The sequence below is a fragment of the Gymnogyps californianus genome, chromosome 4 (genome assembly GCF_018139145.2).
Source record: "Gymnogyps californianus isolate 813 chromosome 4, ASM1813914v2, whole genome shotgun sequence".
In the NCBI taxonomy this organism is placed as follows: domain Eukaryota; kingdom Metazoa; phylum Chordata; class Aves; order Accipitriformes; family Cathartidae; genus Gymnogyps; species Gymnogyps californianus.
In genome coordinates, this window is record NC_059474.1 from 47,019,637 (window position 1) to 47,034,746 (window position 15,110).

The following is a 15,110-nucleotide window of genomic DNA, read 5'->3' on the forward strand; positions in this document are numbered from 1 at the left end:
AATATCAGCTTTGCTCAATTAAAGACACATCTCTTATTTAGTATGGTGCTTATGAACAGGACATTATCTATATGACTTTCCCCTTTTCTCGGCCATGTCTTCATGGGTTATTATGCAAAGAAATGCTATCGGTTAAATGCACAAGCACTCTAAAGAGACGCTGTGTCACCCTTTGATTTTGCCTTTGCTGTTAGTGGTCATAATCTGTGGACATACTGACTTACTTTCTCTTGCTGTAAGAAATGACTTCAGGCTTTTCACAAAGATATCTTTTAGTACAACAAGGAAAACCTGTGTCCTCCAGACAAGAAGCAATTCCTTGTAAAACGTTTACAGATGAAAGAACATAATTGTCCTTTTCCACAGTGTTGGGGCATACTGATACAGTCTAACAATGTACAGTAAGACCAAAACCACACAGATTTTACAAAGCGGTGTGTTGCAGTGGCTGGAGCATTCAACTCTGGGAGTGAAATTCCCAGCCCAGTTTAGATACCCAAGTGGAAAAAATGAAGAACCTAAAACTGGACACCTACTAGTCAAGGCAAAGGCAATTTACCCCACACCAAACTGTGTGTCACTGCACATTGGCTGCATCCTGTACTTGCTGATTAATTGAAGTGTAGCTTGCCTACTTCTATGTGACAATGCAATCACAGAAAAACAGGCAGGAATTAAATCAATTCAAATAAGGCTTACACTTCTCTGGATGAGCTAGATTACATGCTTACACAAGTTTATTCTTGATTTTAGAACAACTTAGTTAATCCAGTGCAACTTTTAAGAAAATAGGCAGGGTCAAATTTCCAAAAGATAAATATCTTCTCAATATTGTATCTTTATTCCTGTGAAACACTTGCATAGGGGAGTTTTGCAGTTTATATAACAATACTTTTAATCTACATAGATTAATCCAATTTTCTATTCTATTTTTCTAGAAGTATTTACAATTTTTTTAAATAAATGTGACAGAATAAATTAAAATAAGCTAATAGCATGAATACATCTATAAAACCTTGAGTTGCTTGAAAGTTCCCTTAGCAGTAAGCCACTACAGTGGAGACCAGAAGAGACATAAGTCTAGTGAAATGTAAAAGTTCCTCTTAGTTATCAACAATATTTAAAGGTCTCAATAACACAATTGATTAAAAGCCTCCAGAACTTCAGCAAAGCTATTCCATTTGCTGATATTTGCACATCAGTGTAAACCTGGTTATTTCAGTGCCATATACTGTGGATGAATGGCAATGACAGTGAGAATAAAATTTGGCCATATACAAAAAATTTCCATCTGAAGCTTGAAAATCTGATCTTTTGCCAAGTATTTGCTACATTTTGAGCATGCTGCTGACTTCCAAGTGTTTTCTTTTTGCTTCATAAACAGAATTTACTATCTAGGGCTCAAAACTGAATGGTGTCTCATAGATTTAAATCTCACATTTTAAGTATGATGGAAAAAAATGCCATGCCAGGAAAAGATGAGACTAACTACAACATTATTCATTATTAGTAGTAATTTGAAATGTAAAGTCATCAAGCTCTTCTGCAATGTGCTGAGGCAAAAATGCAAAATTCAGACCCTCTGAAATTTCTCATCCCTTACGAGCAATCTCGTAATATTAAAACATATATCTTTTGTATAGATGTTTTGAAACATCCCATAGAAATTTAGATTTCTGCTATGGAAATCTAGAATATGATTTAATGAATCTACTGAACTGCAATAATTCTCTGCAAGTTTATAGACCTTCAAAGAAATACATACGAAAACAGCATGACATCTATATAGATTGTTATTACTTTCATCCTGTTGAATTTTATAGGCTCTTTTAAAAAAAGAGGTAGTATGTTATAACTTATTTAATAAGGCAAGCCAGTCACCCAATGACTGCATGGCACACAGTAACAGATGAGGCCTGTGCTTTTAGAGGTAAATAGGTGCAAGACTTCAAACAGCCGCTCCCTGCCCCAGTTTTTTCGGAAACCTCCATCTGTGATTTCCAGCCTAGGAGCTAGACAGAGCTTAACGAACATCTATAACTGAACTTTACAACTGGGGAGCTGAATGCTGCCTTTTGTTCAGAGACCTCTTAGGCCTGGAAGCAACACAATGGTAAATACATTTAGCCAGTGAAGAAGAACTCCGGAGAGTCAGAAACATCTTAAATTAAATCTGCATGCTTGCTCTTGCTTCACTGGACTGGAAAAATGTGGCTATGACACTGTGATTAAAAAACAAATGCAGACACTACAACCATTGCCTAACTGCCAAAAAACCAGTTTTCCAGAACTATCAGCAAAATTGTCTAGAAGCCAAATTTCTAAACACTGAGGAAACTTGTGCTCTCAAAATAGCTCAGGCTACTTTGTTCCACTAACTACTCTACATAATTAAAGACCCTGCTTGTCAAAAAAGATAAAATGAAACACCCTAGCATGATGTTCCTTCCATTCCCCTTTCATTATTGCTAGTAAGTAGAGTGGTAGTCAAATATGTAACAGTAGTCCCTGGTTTTTTAATGGCCCATTCATGGTGAAACAATTCTGTCTACAGACATGCAGGGGATTAGGCCCAATGCATGTGATTTTGGTTTTGAAATTAATAAGAATTCTGGTGTTTGCATTTTTAACAGTTCTTCTGTTAAAATACTTTTTATTCTAAATATGACTTATAGCTGTGTTATTCGCACATAACCATTCCCTCTAGAGATTTAATAGTAATAAATGAAGAACCTATTTCAACAACCAGTTCTGAGATGGAGCATAAGAGCTATTCAGTAGTGTGAAATGACAGTAACCCTAATTTTAAACAAAACATAAACCATATCTACTCAATTCCCAATTAAGTTTAAGAAAAGAATTAAGGCATTTGTTTATGAGAGATATATCACAGAGTGCATGGGAAGATACTGTATTTTATATCTCCTGTTTCTGTGATGAGTTGCAGGAGATCACAACCTAGGTTTCTTCATCTCATCTCGGGGGGGGGGGGGGGGGAATCACTGCTAGCACAATGCTTCCAAACAGTCTTATCCAGTACAATTTAGGAAGGCTAGCACATGAGTCATAAACATTGGTTTTTTGAAACATCTGAGCTTTTCATTAGTTTCCTAATTTAGGTAAGTTATGATTCTTTGCTCACTGAAAACAGTGGGAGCCTTTCCATTGATTTTGGTGGAGTCAGTCCCGGTCAGTTCTCACCAGGCTCAGCCTTGCTTCATAAGACATGTTGTGGTCAAAAGCCCAGGTGGTGTAACCGAAGATTTTATATCGGTCTTATTGCTTGCATTTTAAACTAGAACAAACATCATATATCCAATAACTACATAGATTTTGATTGCATGTTTGGGCACTATCAAACCCTAATGGAAGTTAGGAAAAACTTTTAAATCTGAAAGCAGGACTATTTATAAAAAAATGAGTGCACTTGTACTTTACATCCAAGGGATTTTCAGAACCTGTAACTACAGGATGCTGACACATAGTGCTAAATATATCAGAGACAAAGCAGTAGGGCTTAATCTTAGACTTCAAGACTTATCATAAAATATGCTTTCAAATTGGCCAGGTAGGATGTAAAGTCCAGAGTTTCCCTGAAAGGAGAAAAACTCAGTACCTTTTGAGATCTGATTATGTTTCTATATTTCTTGATTTACAACTTTGTACCAAGCTGAATTCAAGAGCTGATGGGTGGTTTTGGAACAAGAAAGTTGAGGTAAGTTACACTGCAATTTACTGGGAGGCTTCTCCCCAAGAACTGGCATCATATTAGCATCACAGCTAATTTACAGTTACAGTGAACAAATCATGCTGACTATCCAGGAGAATGTCTGGCATATTACGGTCAATTGCAACAAAGATCTTAGAAGATCACACAGGACAAATACTCAGTCTCTCAGTGATTTAAAGTTTAGTGCATTGAGAATTTTTGCAGCACTTTGTAATTAGCATGATATGACTACAAAATGATAGCTGACCCAGTGATGTATCTAGAAGAGATAATTACACAAAAGTTGTTAGACTGATAACATTGCGCTTCTATCACTGCATGTAATAGTAGGAAAATTTTATTCAGAGAAAACTGACCCTTATCTAGGACAAAAGTTTGCTCATTCAGCCCTCTAAGTAAGTGTCATATCAGAGAACCTTAAAAAAGGAAAGATAAAGTGCTTACATGTAAGTTTTAAAATTTAAATACTTAATTAGGGAGCAGATTAAGGATTTTTTTTTGTCTAAAGCTACTCACATAGTTGGTATTTTGAAAAAAAAAAAATCCATAGATGATTACTGGCAATGTTACTTGTCTTCTGTCCAAATTTGTAGCGTACATTTTTGTTATGATTTAACTTTTCATATGTTTTTGCAATTTGTCACGTGTCAGAATTTGTTCATCTAAACAAACATGCACTTTAAGATAATCAAACACATGTACACTAAGTGAAAAGCTACATCACAAATACTGTTGTTCTGTTATTTTTGTTTTGTATCAATCAAGTGTTGTTTTTATCTACTGTTGTTAGTTTTAATTTTGTTTTGTTTATCATTAAGCATCACTGTCAAAGCAGATATTCCAAAATGCTTCTTTCCATGAATATGTACTTGGGAATACGTACTTGGCACTTTTACTATGCCACCGGGCTTCAAAGGGCTTTGCCTAGAGATTGTTTAGAACACATTTACAGTAACAGTGCAGCAGTACTGTCTTCAATGTAAGAAATACACTTTACTTGTTTTAGGAACAATTCCCACGTCAACACTGCCATAGCATTAGGTGAGCAGAATTTGTGATTATGCCTAGTATTTATTCTTCCTGCTCACGTTTAAAAAAGCAATGAAGTAAATAAATGTTCTAACCTCCCATCTATAAACATCAAGTAGCTACAGAATCAATTCTTACAGCTGTAAATAAACAGGAAAAGCTCTTCCCTGCAAAATTAGGCTGAAGCCATTAAGTTTGAAATCAAACATAGTCTCAGTAGGACAAAACACTATCAAATTCGCTCTGCTTTGCAAACTTGAGCTTTAATCAAGCTTGGGCACAGAAGGATGCTGGAATTGCTATCTTTTTTTTTTCCCCACACATTTTCAGTTTTGCTAACAGGTACAAAAATAGCTCGAAGTGAAACATGTGATACAGGCAAAACTGTTTAACAATGCACTCGGTCTTTTTAAGAACTCGGTGCTTCAGAAAGGATGAGCACGGGGCAGAGCAGCAGAGAAGAATTTACTGCCATACTCAAGCCTAAAAAAGGAAAGTCCTCAAAACCATAAGCTTTTGTGACAAACTATGAAACTTTAAATAAATCATTTTTATTTAAAAAATATCATATTCATGACAAATTTGCAGAGACACCCACTTCTACTTGATGGGCCATGTTTTCAAGTTCAGAAGATAAGATTGTATTTTCCATGCACATTTAAGGTTATCTAGTGATAGTTCAAAAAGAGCCTCCCATCACTTTGGGCATGATTGATAAATTGCTAGCCTCCTCCTCTTATTGCAGTTTACCACATTGCCTCAAGCTCTTCCCCATCAGGATATCACACACAGTATTTTATTGGTTTTGGAAACCCAACTAGGTGACAAAGGCATGTGAGTTTTCAAAGACGAGTGGCTTCACTCTACCGTAACATATCGGCTACAATTCATCCCTTTCCAGAAGTGGAAGAAATGCTAAAGTTGAGCTAACCAGCAGGATGTCCACACCCTGAGGTTAAGCACTAACACAGCAGTCTGAGACCTAGAGTCCGTTCCCAACTCTGCCTATGATCCTAATTTCAGGTCATTTCACTTCTCTGGACCTTAGTTTTATGTTTATTGTTTGGACACGGAGAGCATGGTGGAAGTGAAAGAGGAAGCAGATTTGAAGGAGGCACCATGAAGCCAATCGTATGTGCCTGGGTTGGATGCCAACAGTGATTACAGCACATCTGAAAACACATCTCTCAGTGAGGATTCAGTTTAGTTTGAAGTATTTATAATCATGTTTTGCTGTTACCGGGCATGCAGTGCATGAAACAGGACTAACATTGCAAATCGTCTCAAAGATTACAGCACTAAATATCTCTATAGGAATGAAGCGGGGAATTAGAGAACTTTACTTATTAGAAGAGGAAAGGGACAGAATTGCTACAAGATAGTTGGAGTGACTAGTTTCAGTGTTTTCAGAGGCTCCTATCATGTTGGTCTCTTTTGCACTGATGCCTTTTACTTTTTGTTTCAAGGGCATTTAAAGACTTTGACAGAGTAACTCTTTTGGAAGATGTATGTGTGCTTTTTATGTTAGTTGCTTCTCTGCTTGTTTCATTCACTGATGTTTCTTAAAAGTGCTATTTCAGTAATTGCAGTTGCTGTTAATATTCAGCACACTTAGGGGCTTGTATTGAACAGCTGGACTTTGGATTTTCTTATGTTTAGAATATCTGTTTTTTTTCAAACAGCAGTGTTACGGTTTTCAAAAGAAGTGGTTTTATTTTCCTTTTCTTCTTCATCAGTATTGTCCTTTCCATCGCAGAAAGAACTACTGTCCATGGCAGATTTTTGCTTTGTGTTTCCTTATGTTGTAATACTGTTTTGTACATAAGATATATGCAAGTCTTCACTATAATGTTTTTCTCTGTAGGCTTAAGATAGTGCTTTATCATTACCGAAGAAATCATTAGTAAAGCAGTTGCTTTACCTAGCTGTGTTTGAGATACATGCATTAAAAAAAAAAAAAAAAAAAAAGTATTTCTGAATTCCTTTGAGGGTCTAGACTGATTTTTTTTTTCCCCCTCTCCACACTTGTTGGGTTGATTGTTGTAGACTGGCCACCTCAAAACTCCTGTTCAAATTTATGCAAGATGAAAGTGTGCAAGAATTTAAAAGTTGAGCTACTTCGAGTACCTTGTGGATAAGATTAAAATTTCCAATGGTACTGCATGAAACAATTACTACACTGGAATAATTTCATTTTGAATTGCTTTTCTGTAACCAGGAGCAATGACTTCAACTGAAAACTAGTTGTAAATTTGAAAAATGGGTAGAAGGAACCAGATATAACTGCTGGCATAAGGCAGGCATACTAAAGTTGTCTGGGAAACTGCAGGAAAAAAAATAGCTGGATAGTTTCTTTGTCTTGGGAGCTAATCAATGAGACTTCTTTTCTTGGATTTTAAGCAAGATGAATGGTCACAAAACAGAGCTATCCCACAAAGATCCCCACACTTACTACAGTGTAGGGGCATTGCAGAAAATCTCATCAGGACATTCCATATTCTCAGGCAAGGAAGTGACTCTTCCTTTATCGGAATAACAAAGTTTGACTGCAACATCAGTTTTTGAGAAAACATTACTGCTGAATATGATCTTAATGAGTTATACATGGCATGCATTTCTAAATGAGAGTATGGGGTCAAGATATGAGAAAAACACTAATAGTGTGGTTTTCCGAGTAAGCCAACACAATGATTCTTCATCTTTTGTAATTTAGGCTTTCAGAAATAGAGGCTAACTCATTCTTGAATTACTATACCCAGAAGAAGGTTCAATATCGCAGCTGAATTGTATTGCAAGCTATACCGTCTTGTACATCCCATTATGAAACTGTGTGTATCCTAATTGCCGTTTGATCAAGCTGTACGCTTTCAGCAAGTCCTTGTATGATAGACTTTATGGTATTATGCAGAAATGAAACATAGATAAACCAGCTGTTTACGGTGCTTGGACTTCCTAAACATAAGAGGGCACTACCGTCAGCAATTTCTGCCACTGTAGGGCAAGATAATTACAGAAGAAGAGTAGAACAAAAGCCAATTTTGTAGGATTTTGATTACTGGCAACGGAAAGTATGTTTATGGCCTCAGCAAATGACATAAAACTAGAAAAAACTGCAGGTCCATTAGATGGGATTAGAATTAAAAGTGACTTTCATATGGAGTAAGACACTGAAATTTGATAGGTATAAGAATAAGATACTACACATAGGTACAAAAATCAGCTTCACAGATATACAAGAACAACTATTTTCAAAACATCATCGACTTTGCTGAGAAAGCTTGTGAAAAATACCTTTACCATATTTTGTTTGAAATTTCTTTCAGAAAATTTCTTTTGATATACATAGCTTGGAAGTTTCACTTAATATTTTAATTCTCCCCCCCCCCCCCAGCTCTGATGGCAGCATGCCTGGCTAGGACAGGCAAACAGTTCACCTGCTTGGCTCCAGAGAGCTGGAGGCAGCATGCAAGGCAGGGAACCATGCATCTGGCTGCCCTCGTGGCTACAGGCAAGCTACTAAGGAATAGGAAGTCTAGTTTCCCCATCTGCCATGGATCAGCAGCTCTGGAGAGTAGCTCTGAAACTATCCAGGCTGTTAGTAAGCTGACAATACCAGTAAATAAAACGCGCTAGGGCTGATTTTCTCTCCCTGCGGTCATAGTTCACAACCAAATGGCTAAGCTCTCTTCTCACAAAATATAGGGAGGCCTTTCCCAGACTATTCCAGGTCTGTGCCACCCTCTGAGCTGTGTCCAGGCACTGCATGAGAGATGCTGCTCAGCACAGACTAAAGCTGTGCCAGGCCCATGCTCACAAATAAGCAGCATGGACAGGTAAGTGCAGTGCAAAGCCCATGCCCTGGCCCTACTCAGTTTGCAGCAGGGGTAAAGCCTACAAACCAAGTCAAGTTCACGGCTACCATCCGTCGGGGTCAGGAGTGACAAGGATCACAACAGCAGGCAGCAGTGACCTGACTATGTGTATTCCCCAAGATTTTGACATTTCCAAACTCCAAAGCCTGGTAGCAGTGCAGCTTGCACAGCACACTCACACAGTCACAGTTTTTCTCCCAAATTAGGACATAAACAATTTCTGAAAAACCTTGAAAATTCTTCTAAATTATGTTTCCCAACCAGCATTAAAAGTCACATTAAGCTTTATATAAACTCTGTTAGTGCATACATCTACCTCTCCTCAGCACAGGTCTTTGCTAGATCATGTATGTCCATTTGTACACATCAAAATGACACACGCAAACAAGTTCAAAGCAGGGATAAAATTGGATAAACTGATACTATACACAGACAAAAACATGGCCCATCCTTCTTTCCTAGCAAATGGCTTGTTGGGTGGCTTTATTAACTAAACCAAAGACCTGCTGTATCCTCTGCAAAACATTTAACTTTCCTATTCGTAACACTCTGCAGCTCTCTATTTAGTGTGAGCACTGCGTGAGTTTCAGTGACTGCGGGTGCTAGACACAAAGAAAAGTCTCAACAACATACCACAGTTGTCTTCGTCGGCCCGATTCCCGCAGTCATCCTCACCGTTACAGTGAAGTTTTTGGGGCAAACACTTTGTGATATTGCCACACGGAAAGTAGCCCAGGGGGCACCTGACCGCAACTCCAGAAACATGATCTTCCAAAGAGTCACGGATGACTAAATAGAAACAGAAAGAATATGCTAACTTTAAGATGTGCTCTTAATGTTTAAAGATCTTTGAGATTATGCTTTTATAAATACTCATTTGCATTTGAATGTGAATATCAAGCGATAAATGCATATTAGTTCATTGGACATGCAATTACAATAGTATATGAAGTACTTGTTAACTTGGCACAAAACATTTATATCGTCAGCTAATTAAAATTTGCTTTGATATAAAGCAACCAGGTAATTCCTCCCCACGCATCCTAGTAATAAGATGGAAATGCTAGTCATACAAGACAAATGACCTAAGGCCACTATTTAAAAGGATTGTTTTGCTTTGAACTAGAAATTAATTTTATAGCAATATACCAGATAAGTTATGCAGATATGGATTATATTAATTTGTGCTGAAATTTTAGACCCAGATAGATAAGTCCTTTTATACAAAGTCAGAATTATATATTTTTAAATGTATTCTAATTTTAAAGCAATTACTAGATGTAAACTGATCAAGGATCAAAGAACAAGGAAAGTAAGATCAAATCTGCGACATAGTTTTGCTGAAGAATGAGTAAGACGACATAAAGGTGCCATTATGAAACCTTTGGAAGAGTTCTCAGCCTGGTCCAAAAAAATTTGGTGGTATTGTTCAGAATCTATCAGCCTGAAGTTTAGATACACAGATGCTGTTCTGCTAAGCCCATGCTTTATGGGAAGTAATTTCACAGAATACAGGGACTTCATTCAAGCAGTGCTGAGGGGAAAGGTAGAGGGATGCTGACGAGGGACAGCCAGGGCAGCTGGAGGACTCTACCTGTCCTCTGTTCCTCAGTTCTCTGTACTACAGCAGCTCCCATTATCCACATCTGCAGACACATGATGCCTTACCAGTCCCTCCAGTGTACCCGAGGGACAAATTCTGCCACCACCACTTTTTCCAGGGTAAGTGCAACAGATCTACTGCTGTTGTAATGGATTGCAGGGTGCCAACTCAGATTTCTTGTCGTACAAGATCAACTTCTTCCCAGGAGCATGCTATGGAGAGGGTTTTAAATTACTCCAGAATGAAATTTGTTCAGTCTCCAATATATCGGAAATAGAGAAAAGCATCATCAGCATAGAATGTCACCTAGTGTTCTTCGCGTTCCCAAAGCTTCAGTAAGGCTACCTAGTGAAGTACCATTCTGCAAGTGCCTGTTAATTTAATTTTTGAAGTATTTCCAAAAAGAAATATCACTTTGTCATTGTAGCTAGCATTTGACTTAGTGGATGCTGTCACAAAAAAAAAAAAGATAAAAATTCCAATACAAATTATATTTTAATTTTCATTGCTGTCTTAGAGGACTTGAAATACTCTATACAAACTTCATTAACTGTGACGTGATGCTTGTTCAGATAGTAAATTGCCACTTCTGAAACATGCAACTATTTTTCCAGGCTATTTTCATAAGACAAAGTATAAATCTTTTACACAACTTTCTCAGATTAACAAGGAATATGTTATTACACAACATCTGATTTTTGTCCTCATTTTTCTCCTTGACTAAGGGAATCACCTGAAATTGAATCAAGTATTTCAGATTCATAAGAAATCTCTTCTGGAAGAACTTTCACATGTCAAACCCTCAACAATGTTTACAACTGTGGAAAATAGAAATGTAGGCGCAGTATCTGGAGGAAATTGAGACAAATATTCTGTTATTCCAACATGTACAGAATTATCTTTGCTGTCAGAAGTGTCCTGCATATAAAGTCATATATTCCAGCTAACAATCACCGTATGATTTTGAAAAGTTGATTTGCTTTTCTCCACAACTGTATAACCTATGCAATTGCTCGAAGAGCCTCTTGCCTTAGTTCCTTATCCCTTTTATCTATAGGTACGAAAAATAAGGCTGTATTCTAATCCCAGTGTGAATTCACACTTGCATATTGTTCATAAACCTCTCTGCTGTTCTGTGCTTGTGTTCAGAACATTATGTTTAACCTGTTCCACCCAAAAACAAGTAGCAAAAAAATGTTACGCAGGCATAGTGTTAAGCAAACGGAATGTATAATACTTAGTGTCTAAAGTCTCTTGCTGCAAAAAGATAGAAGTCACAGACAACTGAGACACCCTTCGGTGTAGTTATCTATCACAATCTGAGTAACTACCAAAACACCTGGTAAAAGACAACAATATGGAAACATTAAACATAAATGATCTCCCCCCCCCCCGCCCCCAACAACCCCTTACATTTTGTCAAGCCTTTCACTCTGCACACTGGAGACATATTCAGACTAAGCTGAACTTTGTGTTTAAAGGGGCTGATCTCCATGCAGTTTAAATTTCAAATGATGGCATTTATCTTCTCACAGTACCATTCACTGGATTTTCATAGCATTTTCCAGAAATAATTATTAATTAGTCGAACAGTATTAATCCCTGAACTAATTAATGAATTTACTGTCACAGTTTAGAAATCATTCTTTGTGAAAGAGTCCATAATCCCTCATTGTGTTTAATGTTTTGAATTCTCTGTAAATTTATGACCTTGATGATATCTCTTCTGAATCTCTGCATTACTCATTTTGTGCTATGTTGGATTACCCTGGCATGTAAATATCTGCCTGGCAAAGAAGATAACAAGGCACCAACACTTAACAAGTTCATCCTAGTCGAATCTTTGAAAGCACTGGTCTTCATCCATTGACTTGTTAACATCACTTTGTTTATGCAAAAAAGAGACAGAAGTTTGGACCCTGCAGATTGCAGGAGATTTATGAATGCAAAACCCCCCAACCCTCTAAGGAAATGTTTGGCAAAGCTGACAAAGGTAGACAGGAGACAAGACATTAAAATCCATTGTAAAATGCTAGATAATATTCAAACAATTCTCTTTTGGATGAAGGAAAATGGTGTCTTTTACATGAGGAAAATGGATAAAGATAGCACTACAACAACAGCAACAAAAATCTATGCTTCTTATTTTGCAAATACAAACTTTACTAACACTGGAGTTTATCATGCCAAGATAATGATCTATTATGCTATCTTTGTGATGCAGTATTAAAAACGTTGACTTTTCTACCTGTTATTGATTTTCCACTACGAAAAAATTGAACCACTCTTCTAGTATCTTGTTTCATTGTCCATTTTTTTTAAGCAGCTAAACCTCCTGACAGAATAGCTCTAAAAAATATTGATTAATGATTATTTCATTACATCACGTCACTGGCTGTTTCACACTGGTGTTAAATCAAGAAAAAGAAAAATGTTTATTTTGTACTCCTTTTATTAATGCATAGGTTATATCTCTGTTCCATATGCGTATCAAGCTTCAAAGGCACCTCTATTGTTTTATAGGTTCTCATTCACAGCTCATCCAGGATAGAATATCTCAGCTTTGCTTCTTACTGCCAAACTAGCATTGTAAAAGCACGAGACCCCCTATAACACAAAAGAAGTACCATCAGCAAACCATATAAACAATCAACTTGAACCCTAATATGGCTTGATTAATACAAGTTATTTGTGGTTTATAATGAGTAAGTTTGGGCCAATATTGTTATTTTATGCAGTTGACAAAAAAACCTGATGTCCTTCAGAGATATGCCAGACATAGACTGACAGAAAAAGGAAGACTAAAAATTTTTAAACTGTGTATAAAGAATTTAGATACAAAGGTAGAAGCTAGAGAAAAGGTAGAACTCAGGACATATTTGTTTAGGTCTCAGTTATGAAGATTAAAAGTATAAATCTGTGACAGACTTGATTATGTCAGAAGGTTTGCTTTCACAGACACTCCAAGTAAAAAAATCTCTTTGTATACCTCACACAGAAAATGATTGCCTGCCTTCCGGTGACATAATTTCACACACTTCAGCTATACTGTACCAGCAAAATTTTTTTTTCCTCATAGTGATCAGAGTAAATATTAAAATATTTGCAATGTTTCTAGAACAAATAGAAAAGAAACAGGTGAACTGGTATCAGTATGAATGGCAAAAACACAAACAGGCATCCTTCTGACAAGATCTTTGCTGTCTCAATACAGAATAATGTTCTACTCAGTAGTGCATGTTCATGACTCTGCAAATTAAATATTTCTGACTACCATGTACTTAGGGTCCCCCAATTCTTCTCAAACTTTCAAAAAGAAAACAAGAATTCATGTCATACACCTTTTAAGCTTGTCCAGACCTGCTGCTTCAAGGCACTTATTGCTAAGGCAGACATGTGTGATCTTTCCTCTAGCTAAAAGAGAGTGGATAACTCTTTTCCTGATAGTCTTTAAAATATAAGACTAATTTACCATTGCTTTCCTTTTTTAAAGGAATAAGCAAGACTTGGGTTGTCATCTAGTATAAGATGGTAAGGCTCTTTCCCCAGTGATTCTGCATCCATGCAACAGGGGAAAGAACATGACAGCCCCGCTAAGCTCTCATAAAATGAAATCAAAAGAGGGAACATATTTGGGAAAGCCAAGAACAAGATATTCCCAGGAGAACATGGCTTTCCTTCCAACTAAATTGATTCATGAAGCTCACTTTGTGCATTCTTTGAAAAATGGAACAAAATTCTGAAAACAGAGATTGGGTCACAAGTGCTGTTTGAGAAACCAAATAAGGGACATGTGGACTAGAGTACACGAACTTAACACAGTTACTTGTAGCTTCCATAAAACAAGTGAATATGAGTCTGTAATGGGAACAATACTGGGCTGATTAGAGTGAGTCATAAGCAATTAAACTGATCAAAGCAGCATTACTCATTGCTTGGTACTTGCTAGTCACACCAGAATCAACTGTATTGCATATAGGTTCAAATAAGGGCATATCATAATATCAGGAAAATATTTTTGTATTTTCAAAAATTTGAATTGCATGAAGACCCATTGTCATGAGTCCAAAACGACTCTCAAATTCCATCAGCCAAATAAGCTAACATGTTTTTCTTCACTTGGAGTAAGTTATCAGTTTAAAAGTACTGGGGCTGAGGAAATACAACTGTTTTTAAAAAGGAGTCCTTAGATGACAAGGACTGAGGAATGATCATGGTACTGAAGAATCCACCCTGTACTTACTATGATGGAAAGTTATTTTACCTACAAAAGCCCAAGTTTTTCAAAGAGACCAATGTAAATTTATCAAATGGTGGGACTTTTCCCACCCTCCCATAACTTATTTTAGTTACTGTACTTCTAGACACAGTGGGAAATGGGCTAGAGCAAGAGAAGACTGAAAATATTCATTTAAAATGCTTGTGTTGAAACAGAATGTTTTCTTCAACTAAAACAGAAAGAGTCAAGAAAGAAAACATTAAAGTTGAAATCGATTTTGCCCATCATTTTTGTGCTAGCCTGAATACTTCAAGATGACAGTTGATTAAAAAAATTCCTCTTCTGCTGAAAGGTATTCGAAGGGCATGCGAACTGGCTTTGAAAAACCTTTAGTGTAATGTAGAGAAGGAGATCTCATAGGCCTGTAATCTTTATTTTTAAAGATAAATCATCAGAACAAGGTGTCATGGTTTAACCCCAGCCAGCAACTAAGCACCACGCAGCCGCTCACCCCTTCCCCCTCCCAGTGGGATGGGGAGGAGGATCAGGAAGAAAAGTAAAACTTGTGGGTTGAGATAAGAACAGTTTAATAACTAAAGTGAAATAAAATAGAATACTAACAATAATAAGAATAAAAGTATAGTAATAATTATAATA

At 36.9% G+C, this 15,110-nt stretch overlaps 1 protein-coding gene across 1 annotated transcript in view; it reads right to left on the reverse strand.

The window, feature by feature from the left end:
- The window catches only part of RXFP1 (relaxin family peptide receptor 1), a 33,652-nt gene extending 23,363 nt beyond the window's left edge, over positions 1-10,289 (reverse strand). The window contains exons 1-2 of the mRNA XM_050895584.1: positions 10,226-10,289; positions 9,265-9,420 (exon numbers count right to left, since the gene is read on the reverse strand). Coding sequence (XP_050751541.1) covers positions 9,265-9,420; positions 10,226-10,289 — 220 coding nt within the window. The remainder of the gene's footprint in view (positions 1-9,264; positions 9,421-10,225) is intronic.
- Between the last annotated feature and the right edge of the window lie 4,821 nt (positions 10,290-15,110).